This window comes from Meriones unguiculatus, chromosome 10, assembly GCF_030254825.1.
Source record: "Meriones unguiculatus strain TT.TT164.6M chromosome 10, Bangor_MerUng_6.1, whole genome shotgun sequence".
Lineage (NCBI taxonomy): Eukaryota > Metazoa > Chordata > Mammalia > Rodentia > Muridae > Meriones > Meriones unguiculatus.
Window position 1 is genome coordinate 8,740,857 of NC_083358.1, and position 21,813 is coordinate 8,762,669.

Sequence of the window (21,813 nt, forward strand, 5' to 3'; positions counted from 1 at the left end):
AAATTTTTTAAAGCTTTTTTTGACTCTTCTGTCCACTTGGACTGGGTCAAGTGCTGAGGCTGGGGCCAGTGGTGTCCCTACATTTCCTCCGCAGTATTTTCTCACTAAATACAGTGCTTCCTTTGGGACTCACTGTAGCATGTGTCATGGTAGGAATTCCTAGATGCTCTTCTCTGTAGTGTTTCATACCGAGACCATGCTTAAAGTTTTATAAATGGGTTCAGTGTTGATAAGGTGCCTACAGGTTAGACTTAACTGATGTGACGACGGTCGTGACCTTCCTAACATCAATCCAGTCCTTTATTCCTGAAACGACCACTGCTTGGCCATGGTATGCTATTTCTTTGTGACCCTGAATTGTGCTTGCTCATGAATTCTGAGTTCAGTCATGCTAGTTGACTTAAACTGTTCATGAAACAGTTTCATGAAAGATACTTTTATTGACTCAGACAATGGTAGCCACACAGCCAACCTCGAGGAATGAGACAAAGTGGTATCTGTGAGAAATGGCTTACTCTAACACATGTTGATTATCATTCTCCATAGAAGTAAAAATATCCCTGAAGATGTTTGGGAAGCTGAGGATATGACCCAATCTGTAAAGTATTTGCTATACAAGCATGAGGTCACCAATTTAGTCCCCACAATACATACAAAAAAACTGAATACAGTGGCTTGCTCTGGAGTTTGCTATTCAGCCAGTCTAGCTGAATCTGTTAGACTCGGGTTCTGGTGAGGCACCATATGCTGTAAAACAAGTTGAACATTGATTCTGAGAAACAATATCTGAGGTTGACCTCTGGCCTCCTTGTGCATATCACATGAACACTTGCACATGAAAACATGTACACAAAGATAATGTTGAGATTTTATGTAGTAATTCAGTTTGCCCAGATGTGTTTAAGATGAAGCAGGAACAGAGCCAAATGCCCACTGTCTGTCTGCTGCATCCACTTCCTGTGTGTCTTCTCTACTGCACATAGATATATGGCACCAATGTTTATAAGAATAGTGTTGACCTGGCACAGATGCATTTCAGACACTGCAGATGCCAGGCCCTGACCTCTCCAGGCTTAGCATTTTGGTGGAAGGTTCTATGGGTCTCAGCTGAGTGTGTGTGTGCTGTAGCAGAGCAAGCACACGGAGGGACCTGCTCTAAGTGAGGAAGGAAGCTGATGGTCAGGGAGTCTAGAGGAACCCAGACTTAGGCTTCCTTTGCTTCCCCTCCTGTCCAGCCCCCAAGCAGAGCTGTCCCGTTGACTAAGCAGCAGGCTGCACCAATACGTGGGTATGTTCTAAGAATGTCCCCTGTAACGTCAGTTCCTGGTTTGCTGCCACAGCAGCTGACAGAGCCCCCGACTACAGGAGGTGAGAGGTTCTTCCTGAGCATCTGTGCTCTTTGCCACAGCAGCCAGGGAGCAGCACAGTGGACGCCCCCAGTGCCAGCCAGGCAGCCCTACCAGCAGGGCCTTAACGTGCAGTTCCACGTGCTGCCCAGCTTGGTGCCCGCTTCCCCATTGCTCTCCAGTGTGGTCTGCAGTAACGCTCTCTTCCTTGTTTCAGCTTGAGTCCTAGCTACATCGACCTGACTGAGTGTCCCTACATGTGGCCCTACTGCTCCCAGCCCATCTACTATGGAGGAATGCCAACAATCGTTAATGTCACCATCCTCAATGGCATGGGAGTCACAGGAAGAATTGTGGATAAGGTGAAACTTCTCTGTGTGACATGGCCCCAACTTTGTACTCAGTTACCCCTCCTGAGTTACCCCGCCTGAAGTTGAGACAGGAGGGCTGTCATGGCATGGCAGCACAGGCCCTTAGTTCCAGCCTCAGGAGGCAGGGGCAGGCATCTCTCTGAGTTTGAGGACAGCCTGTTCTGTAGAGCGAGTTTGAGGACAGGGCTACACAGAGAAACTGTCTTGGAAAGGGTGGGAGGGACTGTTTTCACCTGCTTACACTTCAGAGCGGTGGTGGGCAGCTCCTGTACAGAAAGAGATACCTGATCCTGTACAGAAAAGTCAAGGCCTCGTAGTCTCTGGCTTTGGCTTCTGAATGTTGGAGTACATTTTAGTTTTTATAGTGACCGACCAATGAGACTGACGCTATTTCTTACTGGACACTAGAAGGTTAGGTTCTTGTTTTAATTTGACTTCTCTTGTTTTCTAACCACTCACTGTGTGGACTTCACAGCGATAAGGTACTGAGGGGAAACATGGAAAATTGACTTCCACCTTCAGGACCTAGCTACTCTTTAGAACTGTTCTTTACCAGACCGTCTTGCAACAGCATGTCCTGTTTGTTGTCACTGTGTGGTGAGCAAGGTTTATTGTCACCATGTGGCAAGCAGAAATTTATTTCAGTTCTTCCACTGTAAGCGTCTGAAAATAGACAGTGTACTGTCAGTGTCCCAGCGTGATGGGGTGTTGGGTTATCATTTGGTCACTGTGTGTCTTTGCTTGAGCAGTGGTGTGGCTGTCACCTGTAAATATTCTGCTGTTACGCATAGAGTTTTCTTTTCTTCTAAGTTATCTCCTCAGCATGCGCTCCCTGAATGAGAACCCCGGTCAGGGTGGAGGTGTTACTGCAAATCACCCCCAAGAGAGTTGTGTGCAGCAGAGTGCTGCTGGTGCTCTCTGTGGAGACGTCTGCCTCGTGCTTGCACTGGGTAACACATCTTTCTCATTTCTGTATTTCAGGAGGATCTTGTAGATTTTGAGTGTGTTGTTAGTGTGTTCACTTTGCTATACCAGCCTTGCATCTAGAACTCACTGGGTACAGCATTTATTCTGCCCTTCCTCCTCCCTGGTCCCTGTGGCCATCGGTCTGCTTTTTCCTTTCCTTTTTTTTTTTTTTTCCTTTTCTTTTCTTTTCTTTTCTTTTTTTTTTTTTTTTTTTTTTTTTGAGACAGGGTCTCTGTGTAGCCCTGGCTGCCCTAGAACTGCTATACAGACTAGGCTGCCCTCAAACTCACAAATCTGTCTGCCTCTGCTTTCCAAATGCTGGGCTTGAAGGTATGTATCACACCTTTTTCAGTTTGCTTTCCGTCTCTGGCTCTGCCTGCTCTAAACAGTCTATTCTAGAGGACTCGTGGTCCGTGTCCTGCTATGACTGGCTTTTCTCAGTGAAATGTTCTCAGGGTTCCTTATGCGTCATTCAGTCCTTTACTCCTTTTCATAAAAGGCTTTAGTCTGGTGTGTGGGCGTTGCCTGTGGGTGGGGGTGGGACTTTAGAACTAGGTGCTGTGCTTAGTGAAGCTTGTAAAGCAGCTCTATGGGTGTTGATTGAAGTCTCTGTGTTTACTGAAGTCTCTTAGTGCCAGTTACCTTTGTGTTTCCTTGCCTGCTTTTGCTGGAACTGGAGTTCCCCCTGCTGCTCTTACAGTGTCTCTGCACTTAGAAAAGAGCTGTTGCTGGCTTTCTTTGGTTTGGTTTGGTTTTTTGTAGTTCCCCACACCACTCCACCTACAGGCCATTGTTTTCTTGTTCACTGATATGAATTACAGGGGTTGTTGTATTAATCCTCACTTCTGTAAAAGTTTTGTATTTTGATATCGTTGAATTTCCATCTTCAGTGATTTTTTTTCTGTTTTTTGAGATATTAGAAACCATCCCACAGAGGTATAGTAAAGTCAGTTTTATATCTATACTAATTCTGTACTTTTCATATACAGTCATACTAACACTGTACTAATTCGGTGATTAAACATTGGATTTGCTCATCTGTCAGTGTTTGTTGCATATGAGATGGATGGAAGGTAAATTTTTTTTCTTAGTTGCTAATCTGTGGCCTAAGCACAGTCATTACAGCTGGGTCTGTGGTACTATTTCCTACAGGTGTTTTTCAGAACTTTTTGTTATTGTTGCTTTATGCCAAGTTACTTGGGCAGTTCCCTTGTTCTGTGATTCTGTGGCTTGTGAGGGAGTTAGTACTTTGGGTCTGCATGGTTTCCAGGTGATTTCTTTATGTCTCCTTCTTCTGGCCTGTTGGATGTGTGTGTGTGTGTGCCACACCATGGGATGTGCAAGTCACACAGCAGGATAGTCACATACAGCCAGTGCACAGACCTTCCTCCAGGTGCCCCTCACTAGTTGAAAGGTTTGTTTGGTGACAGCTGGCGTCTGTGACAGGTCTGAGGGTATAACTTGTGTCGGTTCTTTTCATGTGATACAAGTTCTTTCTCAGGGAACTCTTGACAAGTGCATCCTGTTTCTTGTGGGATGGCAGAGTTTTATAACCTTGCAGAACACCCACAGCAGTGGTGCTGCGGACCACAGACAGCCTGTCTGCGTCCAAGACTCCATCTACCCTGCGCACTGAGATAGTCCTCAACAGGCAGCTTAGCTCAGCTAGAATTCACTTTTGCATCCACACCATTCACTTCACTGTTGGCCTGCTTTCTTTTTCCTGCAGCCTGAGTGGCGGCCCTATTTACCACAGAATGGAGACAACATTGAAGTGGCCTTCTCCTACTCCTCAGTGTTATGGCCTTGGTCAGGCTACCTGGCCATCTCCATTTCTGTGACCAAGAAGGCAGCTTCCTGGGAAGGCATCGCTCAGGGCCACATCATGATCACAGTGGCTTCCCCGGCAGAGACGGAAGTAAGGGTGCACCAGGAAGTGGCTTGTTTTTCTTTACCCTTTACCAGCTCCTTCCAGGAGAGCAGAGGTGGGAAGCAGATTCAGAGCTGAGAGTCTCCATTTAATGAACCATTTAATGGATTAGCCTCATTGGGCATGAGCCATGGACCAGGGCCTCACTCTGCTTCATGTTCTCCTGCTATATCAGCAAACCAGACCTTCTTGGGCCTGATTGTAAGCTCAAAATGAGTACATCTGAAATTGGTCTCCCAGGAAGGAGATATGGGTTGGCCTTGCCTGGCTCTGGTGGCTTTTAGGACAAGAATGCCTGCATTTCAAAGCTTCAGCTCTTCTTGAGTTTGAAAAGAGTTCATTGCAGCATATGAACAAATGTTAGTGTCACACATTCTTGTATTTTAAATTGTGTGAGTTAAATGGGTAAATAGAAACAACCTTTATAGTTTGGTATGGTACTGCTGCATGTAATCCCACCACCTGGAAGCTGAGGCAGAAAGATCCTGAGTTTGAGATCTTATCTCAAAAACAAAAGAAAAAGAGGAAAGGGTACTTTAAAACTTAAACTAAGTTTTTTTTCAGAAAGGTGTTCCTTTCAAGTTTCTGTTTTATCCATTTTCTTTTTTAGTCAAAAAACAGTGCAGAGCACACTTCCACAGTGAAGCTTCCCATTAAGGTGAAGATCATTCCCACCCCTCCTCGGAGCAAGAGAGTCCTCTGGGACCAGTACCACAACCTCCGCTACCCTCCAGGCTACTTTCCCAGGGACAACTTGCGGATGAAGAATGATCCTCTTGACTGGTGAGCAGCAGCTTCGCCTGCGCCCTGCCACCCTAGGGCTCTTCTGCCACTGTTGGGAGACACTGACTTCTCCAAACATGCACGTCTGTGGCAGACACTGTGACGTTGTCCTCTTTTGTCTTGTTTCCCTGTCTACCACTGAGTCAGCTGGCACTGTCAGGCTCTGTCCCCACATCCTCCCATGTGTGGCCTTTCTTTGGTTCTGACTTAGGCCTGGATGGTGTCTCTGTCCTTTTGACAAGTGTTGGTTCTGTTGTTCTTGCTTCCCTGCATTTCATCTGCTATGTCTGCCACCATGGTCATTTGAAAGCAAGCATTCCCCACAGCTTATTTCAGACCGTTCATCGTGCTGAACCTGTGTGGCCAGCATGACTTCCAAGGCTGGGTTGCCTCCCTTCCTTGCCCTCACACACACTGTCCTGCTTGTTGCTCCTGCAGGACATCTAAGCCACCTTTCTCTTGGTTTCAAGTGTAAAGTGAAGCTTAGGCCCCATGTTGAAAGTGTGGCAGAAGGGACGTATCAAGCTGCTTGACCAGGATTTTGTTTTGTTTTGCTTGCTTTATTTTTGATTTTTTTTTTTTTTTTTTTTGAGACATGATTTCTTATTCCACATATTAGGCTGATCTTGCACTCACAGAGATCTGCCTGCCTCTGCCTCCTTAGTGCTGGGCTTAAAGGTCTGTGCTATTATGCTAGCTTAACCAGGATTCTAGGGTCAGTATCCTGATTCAGGGTAAGAGTTGCCTTTTTTATTTCTAATTAAGGTCTTTTTTGAAAGACAGGTGGTGGGTCCGGATCAGATAGGTAATACGAATAGGGGAGACTGACATCAGGCAAGGCCGTGGGCTTGCACAGGAGCCTGTCAAGTGGTCATTATGGAGGAGATGGGCTTTGGGTTTTTCTGCGAGGAGCATAGACAATTTTATCTATCTGTATGGAGGAAAAGTGAGCATGCTTGGAAAGGAAAGCAAGCCAAGGTGATAGGGAATTTTGCTTAACCTGCGCAGCGTGCCAGTCCTGCTGGCATCCCTGTGCTGATTGTCAAGTGCAACTAGTAAGTTAATGGCTGCCTCTGAGTACTGCTCAGGCCTCTTTTTTATTTATTATTTTTCTTTTTTATACAGTATTCTGCCTGCATGTACGCGTACAAGCTAGAAGAGGGCACCAGAATACACTATAGATGGTGGTGAGCCACTATGTAGTTGCTGGGAATTGCACTCAGGACCTTTGGAAGAGCAGCCAGTGCTCTTAACCTCCGAGCCGTCGCTCCAGCTTTGCTGAGGACGTGCTGAGCCTTGTCTCTGCATCATCTCACCATCTCACGTGCCGTGCACTCAGTTCTCTCTTGTCAGCGCTTTAGCTTGTCTGACCGAGATGATGCAACCCTGGAAAGGCTGGCATCTGGGCTCCTAGGAACAGCTCTGTGGTCCTGTTGTGACTTGCAGAGAGTGGCCATCTGAACGCTGTGGTTGTTGCTTTTCAGGAATGGCGACCATGTCCACACCAACTTCAGGGACATGTACCAGCATCTGCGCAGCATGGGCTACTTCGTGGAAGTGCTCGGGGCCCCGTTCACATGCTTTGACGCGACACAATATGGTGAGCTGCCTTGCTGGACGTGTGCTGAATACTCCCACAGTGGTTGCTGATGCGCCAATAAAGGGAATCTGGGATAGTCCCCGTGTCCAAGTGGTGAGACTCCCCGTGGTGCTCGTGCTCACTGGTGGCTGGGACTCTTGGCTGAGTACAGAGCTGATTGTGAACAGAGATACTTGTAGTCTTTTTTTTTTCTTTATTATTTTTATTATGTTTATTTCAAGCGTGTGTGTGGTCAGAGGACAACTTAGAGGAGTCAGCTCTCCTTTTGATCCTAGGGATTGAATTCAAGTTTGGTGGAAGGAGCTTTTACACTCTGCGCCATCTTGCTGGCTCAGTCTTTTTTTTTTTTTTCTTCAAAGATTTATTTTTTATATAGTATTCTTTCTATGTGTGTGCCAACAGGCCAGAAGGTGACACCAGAACTCTTTATAGATGGTTATGGGCAACCATGTTGTTGCTGGGAATTGAACTCAGGTCCTTTGGAAGAACAGCCAGTGCTCTTAACTTCTGAGCCATCTCTCCAGCCTTCAGTCTTTTTTTGTTTGTTTGTTTGTTTCTTATACTATCACTATGCATTACTCTTTTCCTGAGTAAATGAAAAATCTTTATATATATGAAAACCAAAGAGCAGAGTTAGCTGATCCTTATGGCTTGCTGGACCCTGGCCCTGAGTGTCTCATCTTCTCTTGTGGTGGTATAGGGTGGCACCAACCAGACTCCTAGAGGCAGGGCACCGGTGAGAGATGGTGCTTCTGAATTATCTTCTGCCACTCAGCAGTAACAGTTCCCAACTGTTGCATTTCTTCCATCAGGCACTTTGCTTATGGTGGACAGTGAGGAAGAGTACTTCCCTGAGGAGATTGCTAAGCTGAGGAGGGATGTGGACAATGGCCTTTCCCTTGTCATCTTCAGTGACTGGTACAACACTTCTGTTATGAGAAAAGTGAAGTTTTATGATGAAAACACAAGGTACAGTTGCATAACAGTTCCCCTAGCAAGCTCTTGTGCGACTGTTTTAACTTGGGGTGGTCCTTCTTGGTAGAGGAGTGTGGGTAGAGAAAGCTCTTGTCTGCGTACAAGAAAGACAGGTTTCTGGACTCAGTGCTCATTAAGGGGTCATTGTCTTCCCTCACTGAGCCCAGACACTGTGCTCTGGTTTCTGTCTCATGCTGTTCTGTCCTGCATCCTTCATGCTGAACATGTGAAATTTACATGCATGTAAGGAACTGTTACTCAGAGAGACATCCTGTATGGGTGACTGCTAAGCACTGGGGGCTAGAGTGTTGGAAATGTTAGTGTTGTGTTGTGGGCTTTCTTTAGCCTCTCTGTCCTCCTTTCTCACTTCTGCATCTTTGCTCTGGCTAGATCTAGACGAGGCCTGTCTGGGTTGCATTCGAGTGAAGTACTGTCTGTGGGGAGCAGCATACAATTTGGCTGGAGCAGTAGGTTTGCATATTTCTCAAACCAAACAGCTTGTTCCAGTTGACACTTTTGTATGTATGTGTGGACTGGACTGTGACAGAGACACCCTGGTTTTTCCAAGGAAAGAGGAAGTGTATGGGAGGATTTTAATTCTTGCCTTCTCTTTTGCTGCCACTTTTACAGGCAGTGGTGGATGCCAGATACTGGAGGAGCCAATATCCCAGCTCTGAATGAGCTGCTGTCTGTATGGAATATGGGGTTCAGTGACGGCCTATATGAAGGGGAATTTGTCCTGGCAAACCATGACAGTAAGGTTTTGTGTTTGTGTGTAGAGGCATGCAGTTGGCAGAAGCTGGTAGGGTGGGCTACATGCTTGTGAAGTCTAGGTTTCAGAGAGAGAGATTGGATTCATAAATGACCTGTAGTGTAGGAAGACTAGTCAGTGTTTTCAAAAATATACGTAGGGCGGGGACCATAGCTCAGAGGTCACTTGTCTTGCGTGTGAAAGGATCTAGGTTCAGGCTTAGCACCATCAAAAATGAGCTGGGCATGTAGCTCAGTTGATAGAGTGTTTACCTAGCACTCACAAAGCCCTGGGTTCTATCCTTATCACATAAGGGCATAGCGGCTTATACCCATGATCCTAGCACTTAGAAGCCAAGAAGGTGACTCTGGGTTATATAACAAAACTGTTTTCAACAAACAAAGTGTTGATATACTGTAAGAAAATGTTTAGAAAACATACGTTGCCAGCATTTTTCACTTGGAGTTTGAAATGATTGCTTCTAGTTGATGTGCAACAGGCAGTAGCCATTTGTCTTTTCAGAGTAACATCTTTAAAAATAAATATGAGTGATGTGGAGCATGTTGGAAATGCATGCTGGGTCAGTGAGTCGAGTGTTGGGCATCTCTGCTCCCTTAATGGTGAGCATCTGTTTTCCAGTGTATTATGCGTCGGGGTGCAGCATCGCCAAGTTTCCAGAAGATGGTGTCGTGATCACACAGACTTTCAAGGATCAAGGTAAAGAAAGGGCACAGGCCTCTCCTGTCCTTTATCTCCCCCCCTCCCCGGCCCCCCGCCCCACCAGCTTTACTGTGTACTTCATCTACTACACTCACTCTTCTGAAGCATCTAGTTCAGTGGTGTTCAGTGCATCCTTGGGTGTACCTCACAGCCCGCTTCTGCATCTTTTATTGGGCATTAGGAATGTTATTAGAAGGCTTGGGCCTTCTCTTCCATCTGTTCTGATTCCTGGTAAAATTCATTGCAGTATTATACAGTACCTACTGAGGCATGGACTCCGGGGGGATCCCAAAATGGGCAAGACAAAGTCTTGCTGATAATTTGAATATATGTGTGTGATCTGCAAAAGAAATGAGGTTTCTTCAGAATGTGGCTCAAAATTGTCTTTGTCACAGTCTAAGGGTTCTTCTGTGATTGACACACTGCTATATCATAATCTCTTTAGAGTTAAGATCTTTGGAGTTTTTTGTTTGTTTGTTTGTTTGTTTGTTTTTTATTCTTTTTGCTTCTGGTTTTTGGTTTTATTCGGTTGGTTGGTTGGTTGGTTGGTTGGTTGGTTGGTTGGTTGGCTTGGTTTTTCAAGACAAGGTTTTTCTGTGTAGTCTTGGCTGACCTGGAACTCGCTTTGTAGACCAGACTGATCTCAAATTCACAGAGATCCACCTGTGTGTGCCTCCTGAATACTGGGAATAAATTTTGAGAGTTCTTAACCTGATGAAAACACTGTCTTCCCTTTCAGGAGGCTTGCTGTTTGTCTGTGTTTACCTGTAGCAAGCATCCCTCAAGCCTGGGCCAGGCCCCTAGTGTAAATGACAGACCACTGAGTACACAGAGCCTACCTGCTGAGTGGAGAGGAGAGCAGGGACAAACCAGACTGCCTCTGGTTTTGAAAGTTAGGTACAAAGCAGTGGGACAGGACCACAGAACGTTCTTCTATGGCTGTCACTCCAGAGCTGGGATTCTGAGCTGTAAGACATGTCTTATCTCTGCTAAGTTCCAGGAGACTGATGTATCTCACATGACAGCTTGTGAACATGAGCTGAAGGAGCCATTTCCTCCTGAACGCTGATGGCCTGTCTTCAGAATGACTGGCCACACCACTGTCAAGATGGCTGTTTTTCTGTAATAGGAAGACAGTTTTATCAGTTGAAAATGATGAAACTAAGTTTCTCAACTTAACTGTTTGAGGCCACAGTTTAAGCACAGTGATTTTATCTGCTCAGTGTTGGCCCAACTCATCATAAGTTAGTCCTTTGTAAATGTTGCTCTCAGAGGCTTGCCATGCTCCAGGGCTAAGAGCCATGGCCTCCTAGCTTGCTTGCTGCCTCCTGCAGTTCAGCGTTTTGGCGAAGGGGGTAATCAAAATAGATTTAATGATGCATGCTTTACTTGGTGTTATAGTTCAGTCTAAAAGTCAATTGCTTGGTGTTAACTTGGGTAGTCTTTGGATACAAGGTAGGACTTTGTGGTGCATGTTACTCTAGAGCAGAAAAGGCCTTATTTTCAAAGCTCAGCAAGTTAAAATTGCTAACCAAAGTGGCACAGGCCTGTCATCCCAACTATTCATGCAGCTAAGGCAGAATCACAAGCTTGATGACTGCCTGGGTGACTTAGCATGATACCCTGTTTTATCAGACTTAGAAAGAAATAGGGTGGGGGTGGGATTCAGTGGTAGAGTGTTTACCGAGCCCTATGTTCAAGCCCCAGTATTACCAAAAAAGGAAAAACAGAACAAGAAAAGGAAAAAATGGCTCAGACTGTGGCTCATAATTCAATCAAAAGAGAACATTAAGAAAAAGAAAAGGAAATAAAAGGAAAAAAAAAAACCCAACCAAATAATAAAACTTTTCTGGCCATGAGGCTAAATGTGTTATCTGTGTCTGTTCTGTTAACTCTCTTATTTTGTTCCACAGAGGTGAGGCATTTCAGAGCTGATGAGCAGTAAGCAGGCACAGTGCTGGATTCTGATGCTCTCTGGCACCTAGTGCTGAGGCAAGCCTTGCTCTTAGGGTACACAGTGTGACCACTGTTGGCAGCTGCAGGGCACTGTTACTTTTTACATCTCGGCTCATTAAACGTTTCAGGTTATGCGGTCTGCTCGGCAGGCGAGAGGTGCTATTGCTAAGGCATGTGCTTCGTCAAATCTTAGATGTAAATGATGTGTGGACGGACACATGTTTGTTAGCTGCGTGTGTCCCTCTCACATAATGCAGCATCGAGCCTGTGGTGTCAGTGCACACTGCACTGTGGATACTAGTTTTGTGGGGGCTGGATTTTGTTAAAATCAAAATTAATACTGCTTCCCTGTTGTAAAGATTTGCACTCTTTTGACTGAATGTTGATTTTACTAGTCTTGTGTCAGGTAGGGCAAATCTCAGGTCAAGTGGCAACTAGAAAATCAGTAATTTCCTCAGGAGAACTCACTCTACTGTTCTCATTCTTACTGCAGGATTGGAGGTCTTAAAACAAGAGACAGCAGTTGTTGAAAATGTTCCCATTTTGGGGCTTTATCAGATTCCAACTGAAGGTGGAGGTCGTATTGTGCTGTATGGAGACTCCAACTGCTTGGATGACAGTCACAGACAGAAGGGTAAGAAGAAAGCACAAAGGAGGACTGGGCTGAAGCTCAGTGGCAGAGCCCTTGCCTCAGACATGCAAGGCCCTGGGTTCAGGACCCAGCAAGTCCATAAAAGAGAAGGAGCAGCCCATGGGCTTTGTGATTTGGGTACACAGTCCTCTCTCCTTTGTCCCTGGAATGATACTGGCCAGAAGCTGGAGAATGAATAGGTACTTGCCTACAGGAGCCAGACATAAGAGTCCTGGGTACTTTGATTGCCGGGATATTTCTAGATATAACTGAAGATTAATACATAAGGACACAGACTTTTAAAACAGGCATCAGTATTCCACCTGTTTTCCTATCTGACTGTGACAGGCATGAGTTTCTGTCACCTGTTTAGTAGGAAGTTCTTTAACCCAGTTGACGCGGTTTTGTCCTCAGGCGTCCTGCTAAGTTATGTGTGTTTATTCTCTGGTCTGGCCTCTCTTCCCAGACATCTGTCTCAGAAGCCCTGTTTGTTGCACTCCCCTAAGCTGAGAGCTTTTGTCAGTCAGGGGCCTCTGTTATTTTCTCAAGGGCAGGAAGCAAAGAGAGCAGAGTTAGTTCTCTTTTATACCTCCTTTGGCTCACTTGGAGGTCCGTGCTTGGGTACGGATTTCATTTTCTCACTTTGGGGATGGAGCAGGGGAAACGCTGCAGGTCTTTATCTGGGAAGATGCTGTGAAGTCAGGACTCGAGTCTTGTCTTGGACACTGTGGGGTGCTCAGACAGTGGTGACATGGGCACGTGCTGGATGTCGCACCTTTCCCCAGTTTCAGGTTGATGTCGGCTGGATTTCAGTAGCTAACAATATGATTTGCTTTATTTTTTAAAATGAGAAGTTAGGTTTAAAGTCACAGCAGATAGGAGATTAATGTTTTATTTCCACAGAAATTCTCTTTAAGGTCTAAGCTTTCCTGGTAAGAGTCTTCATTAAAATTTTAAATGCCTAAAGAGACTGTCCGTGCCTGTACATTTCAGACGGCAGCTCTTTGGGTCCTTGGGGCTTTTGGCACTTGGCCAGTAGTGCATGCTCTTCCTAGTGCAGAGTACTTAACAACCTTTCCCACTCCTGAAGATGCTGTAGTCCAAATAGGTGTTAATGGGATTTGGGCTGGGTAAATAGGGGTAGGAGGGAGGGAGGGAGGGAGGGAGGGAGTGGACAGAGGGAGACCAGGTTTAGCATAGGAGCATCGGCAGCCTCCTTAGGAAGGAGCCTTTGTGAGGCTCTGAGTAAGAGTTGTTCATATTCTCAGATTCTGAAAGTTTGGAAAAGAGTTGACCAATCTTGGTTAGAACCTCAGACTCAAATAATTGACTTTCTCCTAATCTTGAATTTACCTTCCCATGTATGTTCCCTCAGTTCAAACCTATTTCCTGTTCCCAGCATGTTTCAGATCGTTGATGACAGACAGCTCATGCCCTTGGAGCTCTTTTTGTAGAGGCCATTCTTTTTTCAGTGGTTGTCACATGGTCTTGCTGTCTCTGAATGAACCCTGTTCTGTCTTTGCCCATGAGCTGTCCAGAGCTGTGTGACACTCAGGCTGGCGGTCCAGTCTAGTCACAGTGGTGCTAAGCTGCCCAGAGCCCTGGGACATAGACTAAAAACCGCCTGCAGTCAGCTGGTGCTGGAACAGACTGTCCGGGTGGACTGGAACTCTGCCTGTGGAGAAAGCATTCTTATAAAAAGTAGAAGAGCCTGTTGGGGGTATCAGCTTTACATTAACCTAAACTTCTGGCTTCTAAACCTCAATTTCCCCCTTTTTATGGGAGCTAGTGTTCTTCAATTTTTCTGGAGGGATTCCCTTTTGAAAATTGGATCCTAAGTAGTGTGCCTGTTGACTCTGCAGACTGCTTTTGGCTTCTGGATGCGCTCCTTCAGTACACATCATATGGCGTGACCCCTCCCAGCCTCAGCCATTCAGGGAATAGGCAGCGCCCACCCAGTGGAGCTGGTTTGGCCCCTCCTGAAAGGATGGAAGGTGAGTATCTCTCATGGTGTCCCAGCAGGGACTTGAGTCAGTTCAGTGCTGCGTCAAGACATACTACTACTTGCCAGTAGCAGGCCATGCTGTGAATTCTTCCAAGTGGTTGCTGATAGCCCACCTACCTCATCTCAGGGTTGACAGGAATTGTGAGCCCTGTGTATGGGTATTCTCCCAGGGTCCAGCATCATTTAAAATATCTTATTTTTGTGTACGAGGGAAATGTGTGTATGTGTGCAAGTTCCTGGGGAGATCAAAAGAAGGCATTGGTGCCCCACAGAGCTGGAGGGAGCTGGAGGCTGTCCAGCGTAGGTGATGGGACTGAACTCCTGTTCTCTGCAAGACAGCAACACTCTTAGCCCTTGAGTCATCACCAGGCTGGCATTGTAAGGATTAACTCAAGAATGTCTCTCAGTAATCTTGTAAAAGGAACAGTATTGCTCTTTGTGTGCAGATGAAGAGACAGGCAGGAGAGAGCTTAAACAGTTATCTCAGGTCACTTGGGCCATATGAGGTGAGCCTGCACTTCAGGGTCTAAGTGGGTTGGTGTTCATGTGCTCAAAGAACCAAATGTTCCCTTCCTTGTAGCACTGCCCAAATTCTATAGTAGCAGACAGATGTGGTGTTGTATGCTTATGATCCCAGCACTTGGATGGCTAATGGAAGAGACTAAATGGAGGCCAGAGTGGTCTTTTAATAGTGAGACCTTATCTCAAAATAAAAGAAAGCAAAACTGAAGAAAGAAATCCCAACAGCTACATTAAAGTATAAGGAGGGCTGGGGAGGTGGCTCAGTTGACAAAGTGTTTGCCAGAAAGCATGAAAACTTCAGTTCATATCCTCCCTCAGCAGCCGGGCAGTGGTACCACGTGCCTTTTATCCCAGCGCTTGGGAAGGCAGAGGCAGGTGGATCTCTTGAGTTCGAAGCCAGCTTGATCTACAAAGCAAGTCCAGGACAGCCAAGTCTACACAACCCTATCTCAAAAAACAAACAAAAAACAAAAAACCAGATATCCCTCAGCAGCCTTAGAAACACTGGATGCAGCAGAGCGTGTCTGTAACCTCAGCTTTGGAGTGAGCTAAGACACTGGCCAGCCAGTCTAGCTGAATCTGTGTGTTCCAGATTCCATGAGAATAATTTAGAGGATGACATCCAGCATCAATCTCTGGCCTATGCACACACATGAACATATACCACACAAAACAGAAAAGGTAAAATTCATTTTCATAATATATTTCAATCTAATGCTTTAAAAATTATTTAGATGTGTGGCACCCATTCCATTTGCCCAGTGCCAGTGTGTGGGTGGCTACATTGTGGGGTAGCACTGATTTAAATGTAAAAAATCAGCTGAGCCTAGTAGCACATGCCTGTAATCCCAGCATAGAGAGATAGAAGAATCAGGCGACTGAGTTCGAAGACAGCTGGTCTACAGAAAGAGTTCAAGAACAGCCAGGGCTGTTACACAGGAAAACCCTGTCTCGAAAAAACCAAAAGCCGAGAGAGAGAGAGAAAGAGAAATGGAATTGGTTTGCTTTCTTGGCCAGGGAGTTAAGTATTGGAGAAAAGCATTTTTTCTGTGGCACTGTCCTTGGTGGCCTTCTGTGTGTGCTCGATAGTCTGCAAAGGTTCAGTAGCAGCACTCCTGCACACAGTGTGGCTGTGTTGAAGGGCACCAGGCACCCTGTGGCGGGTAGGTTGACAGAACAGTGAGCTGGCTGACGAAAGGTACAGTCACTCAAAGCTACCTTCTCTCCTGTATTATTACAACGGTGATCCCCTGCTCTGTTCTTACTGCTGCTAACCACAGGAAACCACCTTCATCGCTACTCCAAAGTTCTTGAGGCCCACTTGGGAGACCCGAAACCTCGGCCCCTTCCAGCCTGTCCACACTTGTCATGGGCCAAGCCACAGCCTTTGAATGAGACGGCGCCCAGGTCAGTGTCTGCCTGTGTTTTCCTCATTGTTCCCCTGGGGCCCATGACTCATTTTTTAATAGAGCAAATACAATTTTGCTGACATCATTGTTAAATAATCTGGTCTAGCTCTCATTTTCTGACAGTTGTGGAAATGAGTACCCCCCATATTGATCTTGGTGGGGTCCGGCATTACAGTGCTTTGGAAAGAAAGGTGGGGTCCAGCCAAGTGCTGTCACTTAAGCAGAAGCTAAGCTCTGGTTCCAGTTGGGGGTCTGGGAGCAGTCATTTGCAGCTGTGCACCCCATCCAAGGTGTTGTGTGTGGAGTGCAGGTAGGTCTCTGCTCCTGCATCCCGGGCTGAAGCTGCACCTAGGAGGTCTGGCTTCTTCTGTGCAGTCCACCCACAAGTGTGTGCATTGTGGGCTGTGGGCTTTGTCCACAGTGCTGCGCTTGTATGTGCCCTTGTGTTGCTCTGCCTCTCACCTGACATCTTCATCTGCCTCATTCTTCTCAGATTTTCAGACCTGAGTTCCCACTGCAGTTTCTCTCCAGCCAGGCCATGTCAAGCTGTTTATCCACCTTGCTCTCCTCTTCCTTTCTCTCTCTAGTATCTTGCCAAAGCAGGACAAGATAGGGGAAAATTAACAGGGCCTGGTGTCCCAGAGCTAGTTGGCAGACATACTCTTGCAGGGCAAGTGGATGCTCCCCTCTCAGCCCCTCCCGGCGTACATAGACTTCCTTAGAAAGCAGCGTCCTGCCTCTCTTCTTCCTCCCCTTTCATGGCTGCCGCTATGCTTGGGTCAGTGATGGACAGATGTGGCATAGACAGAGTGGGAACCCTATTCATTCTGTGAGAAGGAGACAACCTGGCCTGGTGTTCATGCATGCATGCTTTATCATCACCATGAGCTCAGGTCCTCAGGGTTCGCTCAAGGACCATGTCTTAGAATATCTGTCACAGAAAACAAGACAGCTGGTATCATGGAGGTGGCTTAGCAAAGTGCTTGCCAAGCACTGAGTTTGATCCCTAGAACCCATGGTTTGGTTTGGCTTGGTTTGGCTTTTGTATGTTTGGGTTTGTTTTGTTTTGTTGTTGTTGTTTTGTTTTGTTTTTTGTTTTTTCACTGTTTTTAAAAGCTGAGTCCAGCAGCATACACCTGTAATCACATGTCGGGGAGTGGAAACAGGAGAGTGCCTGCAGCCTATTGGCCAGCCAGGCTAGTCGAAACAGCAAGCCCCAGGTGCCTTGAGAGCCCTTTTGCCTAAATAATTCAAGAGCAAGGAAGACACCCTATTGACCTCCGTGCTCCACATGCTCAGGCACGTGTGTACACTCTCACACACAAAGTTATACAGAGGCTTGGTCTTTAGCTGCAGTGTTCTTCCTGAACCTTTAATTGAGGAGTGCTCTTCCATTGCAGGCACCCTGCATCATTTAAAGCTTAGAATATATTTCGAGTTTTGAATCCTTATTTATTTAGAACCTTCTGTTACCTTAGCATTCAAAGCAGACTTTACATTCTAGACATGGCCATCAGTTCATGCTCGAAGGGCAGCCATGTTAGCTAGAGTGCCAGAAGCCCAGTTCTTCTCCCGGTGTGCGCTGAAGGCTCCAAGGACAGATAACAGCACTTCTGGTATCTGGCTGGCCACATCAGATAATTCCCTCCCGCTCTAAGTCTATCCAGGGTGCTGATAATGCCCAGCTCCTAAATTTTCATTTTGATTTACTCTCAGCAACCCCCTCCTTACCACACCCCTGCACTGCTCCCTTATCTCACATGTCACATCTTGAGGGAAATTATTTTCAGAAACTTAGGTCAGTATGTATTCTGAATCTCTAGAAGATTCTGTACCAATGTTAGACAGCTACAGGTTGTCATTGGCTATGCTAAGGGCACATTCTATTGCTGTGAGGTGAAGCTTTTTCCCAGTTCTTGGCTGGGTATCAGGTGTCCTTAGCAGTCATTGCTGGGGGAACGTTGACTCAAGGTAGACCCTCTGTCCCTCAGAGTGCTGTGAGACTTCTGTGGTAAATAAGTGCTTTTACCTCAGTGCCCACTGCAAAGTGCACTCAGTCCCCAGGAGCAGCTCCAGACCAGGACACTGTTAGAATGTCCCTTTAGCGACACACTTGGGAAGCCATGGGTAAGAGGCCATGGGTTTTGTGACTTTGTCAGTTAACTTTTCAGACATATTAATCCTGAGCAGTAGCATTAAGTCATGCAGAACAGGCTGTGCTGCAGCTGTGTCAGAGCTGGCCAGGAGCCTCTGGGGGCTCTCCCACCCTTCACCAGTGACAAGCTTCCTGCCTGGCTGCTTCTGTTACTGTTGCTGGGACTGTAAAGAAGACATAGACCAACAATTTCTAGGTGGACTGACTATAGGAAGATAAGGAATTCTTCATTTCCAGTATCTTCCTTCCATTGGTATCCTTAGCTCTCCCTAAGATGTCAATGGGCTGCCCATGGCTGTTCACAGTACATCAGTCACTGTTCTTCAGCTCTGCTTGCACTGGCCTCACCGACTTCCTGCAGAGGAAGCAGAGATGAGTAATGCCTCACTCACACCTGAGCACCCACAGTTTCAGCACATGTTTTGTTGGTGGTTACCATAGGCAGGCCAATCTCCTGCTCACCTGTACTTCAATATTTGATTACTTGCAGATCTGCCCTATTCTCATTGCGGGTGCTGGTCTCTCTTGATCCACAGACCAGTCGGTCTGGCACCATTTCCTGGGTGGTGGTTGTGGAGTTCCTTCTCTGCATTGCTTTGCAGAAAGCAGGGTGTAATTACTTGGAGCCTCAGAAAAGCCTTCCATGACACCTTCAGACCTCTGCTCCTCCAGAGCTCCAGCCTGGACTGTCCTCTGGCCTTGCTTGGCAGTGTTCCTGTGTTAAACAGAAGTGGGCTTGGGTGGGCTGTGTTATAGCCCACAGGACAGACCTTCCTCGGGTACTGTAATTTCAGCCATGGACCTCACTGGTGCCTTTCTCGGGACCTAGAAGCGGTCACATACTCTGCCTGTTCTGCTGGTGGTCAGGTTACCAGAGGTGGAGGGTCTCACATTGCCCTCTGTGGTCCTTGCAGTTTATTGTGTATCAGCTAAGCATCCTAGGTGAGAACAGCTGCTTATCTTTTTTTGTTTTAATCTATTTCCTGGAAGTAATCTTTGGAAACATCAGAAGCTGCTCTCCATTGACCTGGATAAAGTAGTGTTGCCCAACTTCCGATCGAATCGCCCTCAAGTGAGACCTTTGTCCCCTGGAGAAAGTGGTGCCTGGGACATTCCTGGAGGTGAGTCCTTAATGGCCTCTTGCTAGATCCTGCTGTGGGTTTCCAGGTGTTTTCCCTCCCCAAGGAGAGCCAGGCTTCCTGGGAGCTAAGGTAGCCCTGCTGCCTTTGCGGTACAAATTGCAAGGCTAAGAGCAGGTCTAGAAATGAAGGTGCCGTTTCTCCTAAAAAATTCTGTATGCACATTTTAATTTTTTAAAAAATATTTCTCTATGTGTATGAGCGTCTGCATGCATGTGTGTGTATCACTTGTGTTCCTCGTGCCCATGAGGACTAGGCACCCTCTTCTTCTAGTTCAGACCCGTTGAACTAAAGTTACAGATACATGGTTGTGAGCCACCATCTGGGTTTGTGAAGCAAACCCAGTCCTACAAGAGCAACAGGTATACTTAGCCACTGAGCCGTTACTCCAGCTCTTCTATAGACATGTTTTAAATATCAGTATTTAGTGTGTTGGCTACATGGTTCACTTAATATTTTTCGAAGTAATTTGGATGCCCTTTGCTAAAGTTCTGCAAGCAAGTATGTAGCCTGTCTTGACAGCTGAACTGGTCCTTGGCTAATCTGCACCAGGCTCCTGAGATGATCCATCTTGTCATCAGTTCAGATGAGGTCTTCGATCTGAATAGATTTCTTACTCCATGTTCCCATGTTTTAGCTGGGAGAATTGGTCCTGGATGCCTCCAGCTGAGTGTCTGTGGTCCTTTTATTCTGGAAGCTCCTGCAGAGATTCATAGCTCCCAAGGGGTTTTTCTCTGGGTTTTTGCCCTTAGACATCAACCATGGGAACTTGATGTGATAATGCCAAGGTCCTGAAGGCCACAGCGGCCACAGGTTCGGCTGATGATAGTAAGCTCTTGGTGAATGGAGCCCTTGGCATTGCTTACTTGCAGTGTTACTGACTTTTAATCTGAGGCTCATCTGATGGCCACTCCAGGAGGCATTACTAATCCCTTGGGGACCGTGGCCAGCAGGCCTCTAGTACCTTTCTGCCTCACTTATTCTTCCTCAGCTAGTGGAGCTCTAGTGCTCTCCTCTTTCTCTCTGGATTGAGACCAGTATGTCCACTGATCTTTGGGAAGAAGGAGCTTCTCTGGGCCCTGCTGATGAGGCTGGCAGTGACAGGATAAAGGCCTGCCTCCCCCCCCTAATCCCCAAGCCAGGATTAGAAATAGTCTGAGACGCCCTCCCCCCTATAGAGGGATGCTTGGCTCAGCTGATGACCCTCCCATCCACACACTATGGTTAGCAGCCCTGATTATGTATCTCTGCTCAGAAGTCAGGTCTGCCCTGCCAGCCCAGCTAAGGGAGTCAGTTAGCATTTGTTTGCTCTCTGATGAGCTGGTTCTCAGAAAGGCTATAGCTGTTGCTTTGTGGCCATTGACCAATGACTGTCCTCTTGCAGGGATCATGCCTGGCCGCTACAACCAGGAGGTGGGCCAGACCATCCCTGTCTTTGCCTTCCTTGGGGCCATGGTAGCCCTGGCCTTCTTCGTGGTACAGATCAGCAAGGCCAAGAGTCGGCCGAAGCGGAGGAGGCCCAGGGCAAAGCGTCCACAACTTGCACAGCAGGCCCATCCCCCAAGGACCCCATCAGTGTGATCATCACAGTGGCCAGCCACAGAAGCTAACAAGCCTTGGACCACTTTGGTGGCCACACAAGGCATCAGAGAGCATCCTGGGAGGTGCCTGTTTCCAAGGAACCTCATCTCCAGCTGTGGCTGGGTTAGTGTGTTCTACCCAGGCATCTCTGAGGTACGTCCTGCAGTACCTCACTGCTGGGCTTGGGCAGGAAGCGCTCAGAAGCTCAGCCTCCGATGGCATCCGGCCCAGTGACAGTGCACCAAAGACGCAGAGCCTTGAAGGGCTGTCAGGACACACTTTCTACATAATGCTACAAGCCTGACCAAGCGAAGACGTGCTTGGTACAGGCTATTTTCTATATTTATTGTGGGGAGAGGCACTTTAAAGACTTGTGCTATTTGGAAACAAAGCTGTTGTTTTTGTTTGTCAGTTGAGTGCAGTCTTCTGCAATGACATCATAAAGAGTCAGATTCCGTGACCTCCTTTTTGATGAGAAGACAGACTGAACTGAAGGAAACTTGCACAGATCCGGGAAATGCAGGCCTTCGCTTTATTTTTATAACTATCAACTGCCATTATGTTTTGTAATTTGGGGTCTTGATTTCACCGTTGTTGGTGAAGGAAATTTTCAATAAATATGCATAACCTTACAAAGCTGGAGCGTGTTGTGCAGCAGACCCCTAACCGCCTTCCCATCTCCGAGTGGAGTCTGCAAAAATGTCCACGTCAGGCTATGCTTCGCTGAGCCCTACTGTTCTCACAGGGTCATGTGGCTGCCTTGACTCTTAGCTCCAGAACATTATTATCACTCCCGAGGAAAGCTCAGGCCTATTAGCAGTCGCCTGTATTCTTCCCCAGCCTTGCAACCAGTCCGCTTTCAGTGGCTTGTCTGTTCAGGTGTCTTTTGTTACGGGATCACATTGTGTGGTCTCTCCAGCTGCCTTCTTTCTGTTCGCATCATGTCTTCAAGCTTCACTCATGGTGGAGTAGG

General features: G+C 46.8%; 1 protein-coding gene across 1 annotated transcript in view; it reads left to right on the forward strand.

Annotated features, from left to right (window-relative positions):
• Mbtps1 (membrane bound transcription factor peptidase, site 1) overlaps positions 1-21,476 on the forward strand; it is a 53,383-nt gene extending 31,907 nt beyond the window's left edge. The window contains exons 12-23 of the mRNA XM_021631042.2: positions 1,564-1,708; positions 4,413-4,601; positions 5,224-5,396; positions 6,881-6,996; positions 7,809-7,965; positions 8,602-8,726; positions 9,362-9,439; positions 11,892-12,032; positions 13,892-14,023; positions 15,837-15,963; positions 19,111-19,241; positions 20,644-21,476. Coding sequence (XP_021486717.1) covers positions 1,564-1,708; positions 4,413-4,601; positions 5,224-5,396; positions 6,881-6,996; positions 7,809-7,965; positions 8,602-8,726; positions 9,362-9,439; positions 11,892-12,032; positions 13,892-14,023; positions 15,837-15,963; positions 19,111-19,241; positions 20,644-20,840 — 1,711 coding nt within the window. The 3' untranslated portion in view covers positions 20,841-21,476. The remainder of the gene's footprint in view (positions 1-1,563; positions 1,709-4,412; positions 4,602-5,223; positions 5,397-6,880; positions 6,997-7,808; positions 7,966-8,601; positions 8,727-9,361; positions 9,440-11,891; positions 12,033-13,891; positions 14,024-15,836; positions 15,964-19,110; positions 19,242-20,643) is intronic.
• Positions 21,477-21,813: the final 337 nt, after the last annotated feature.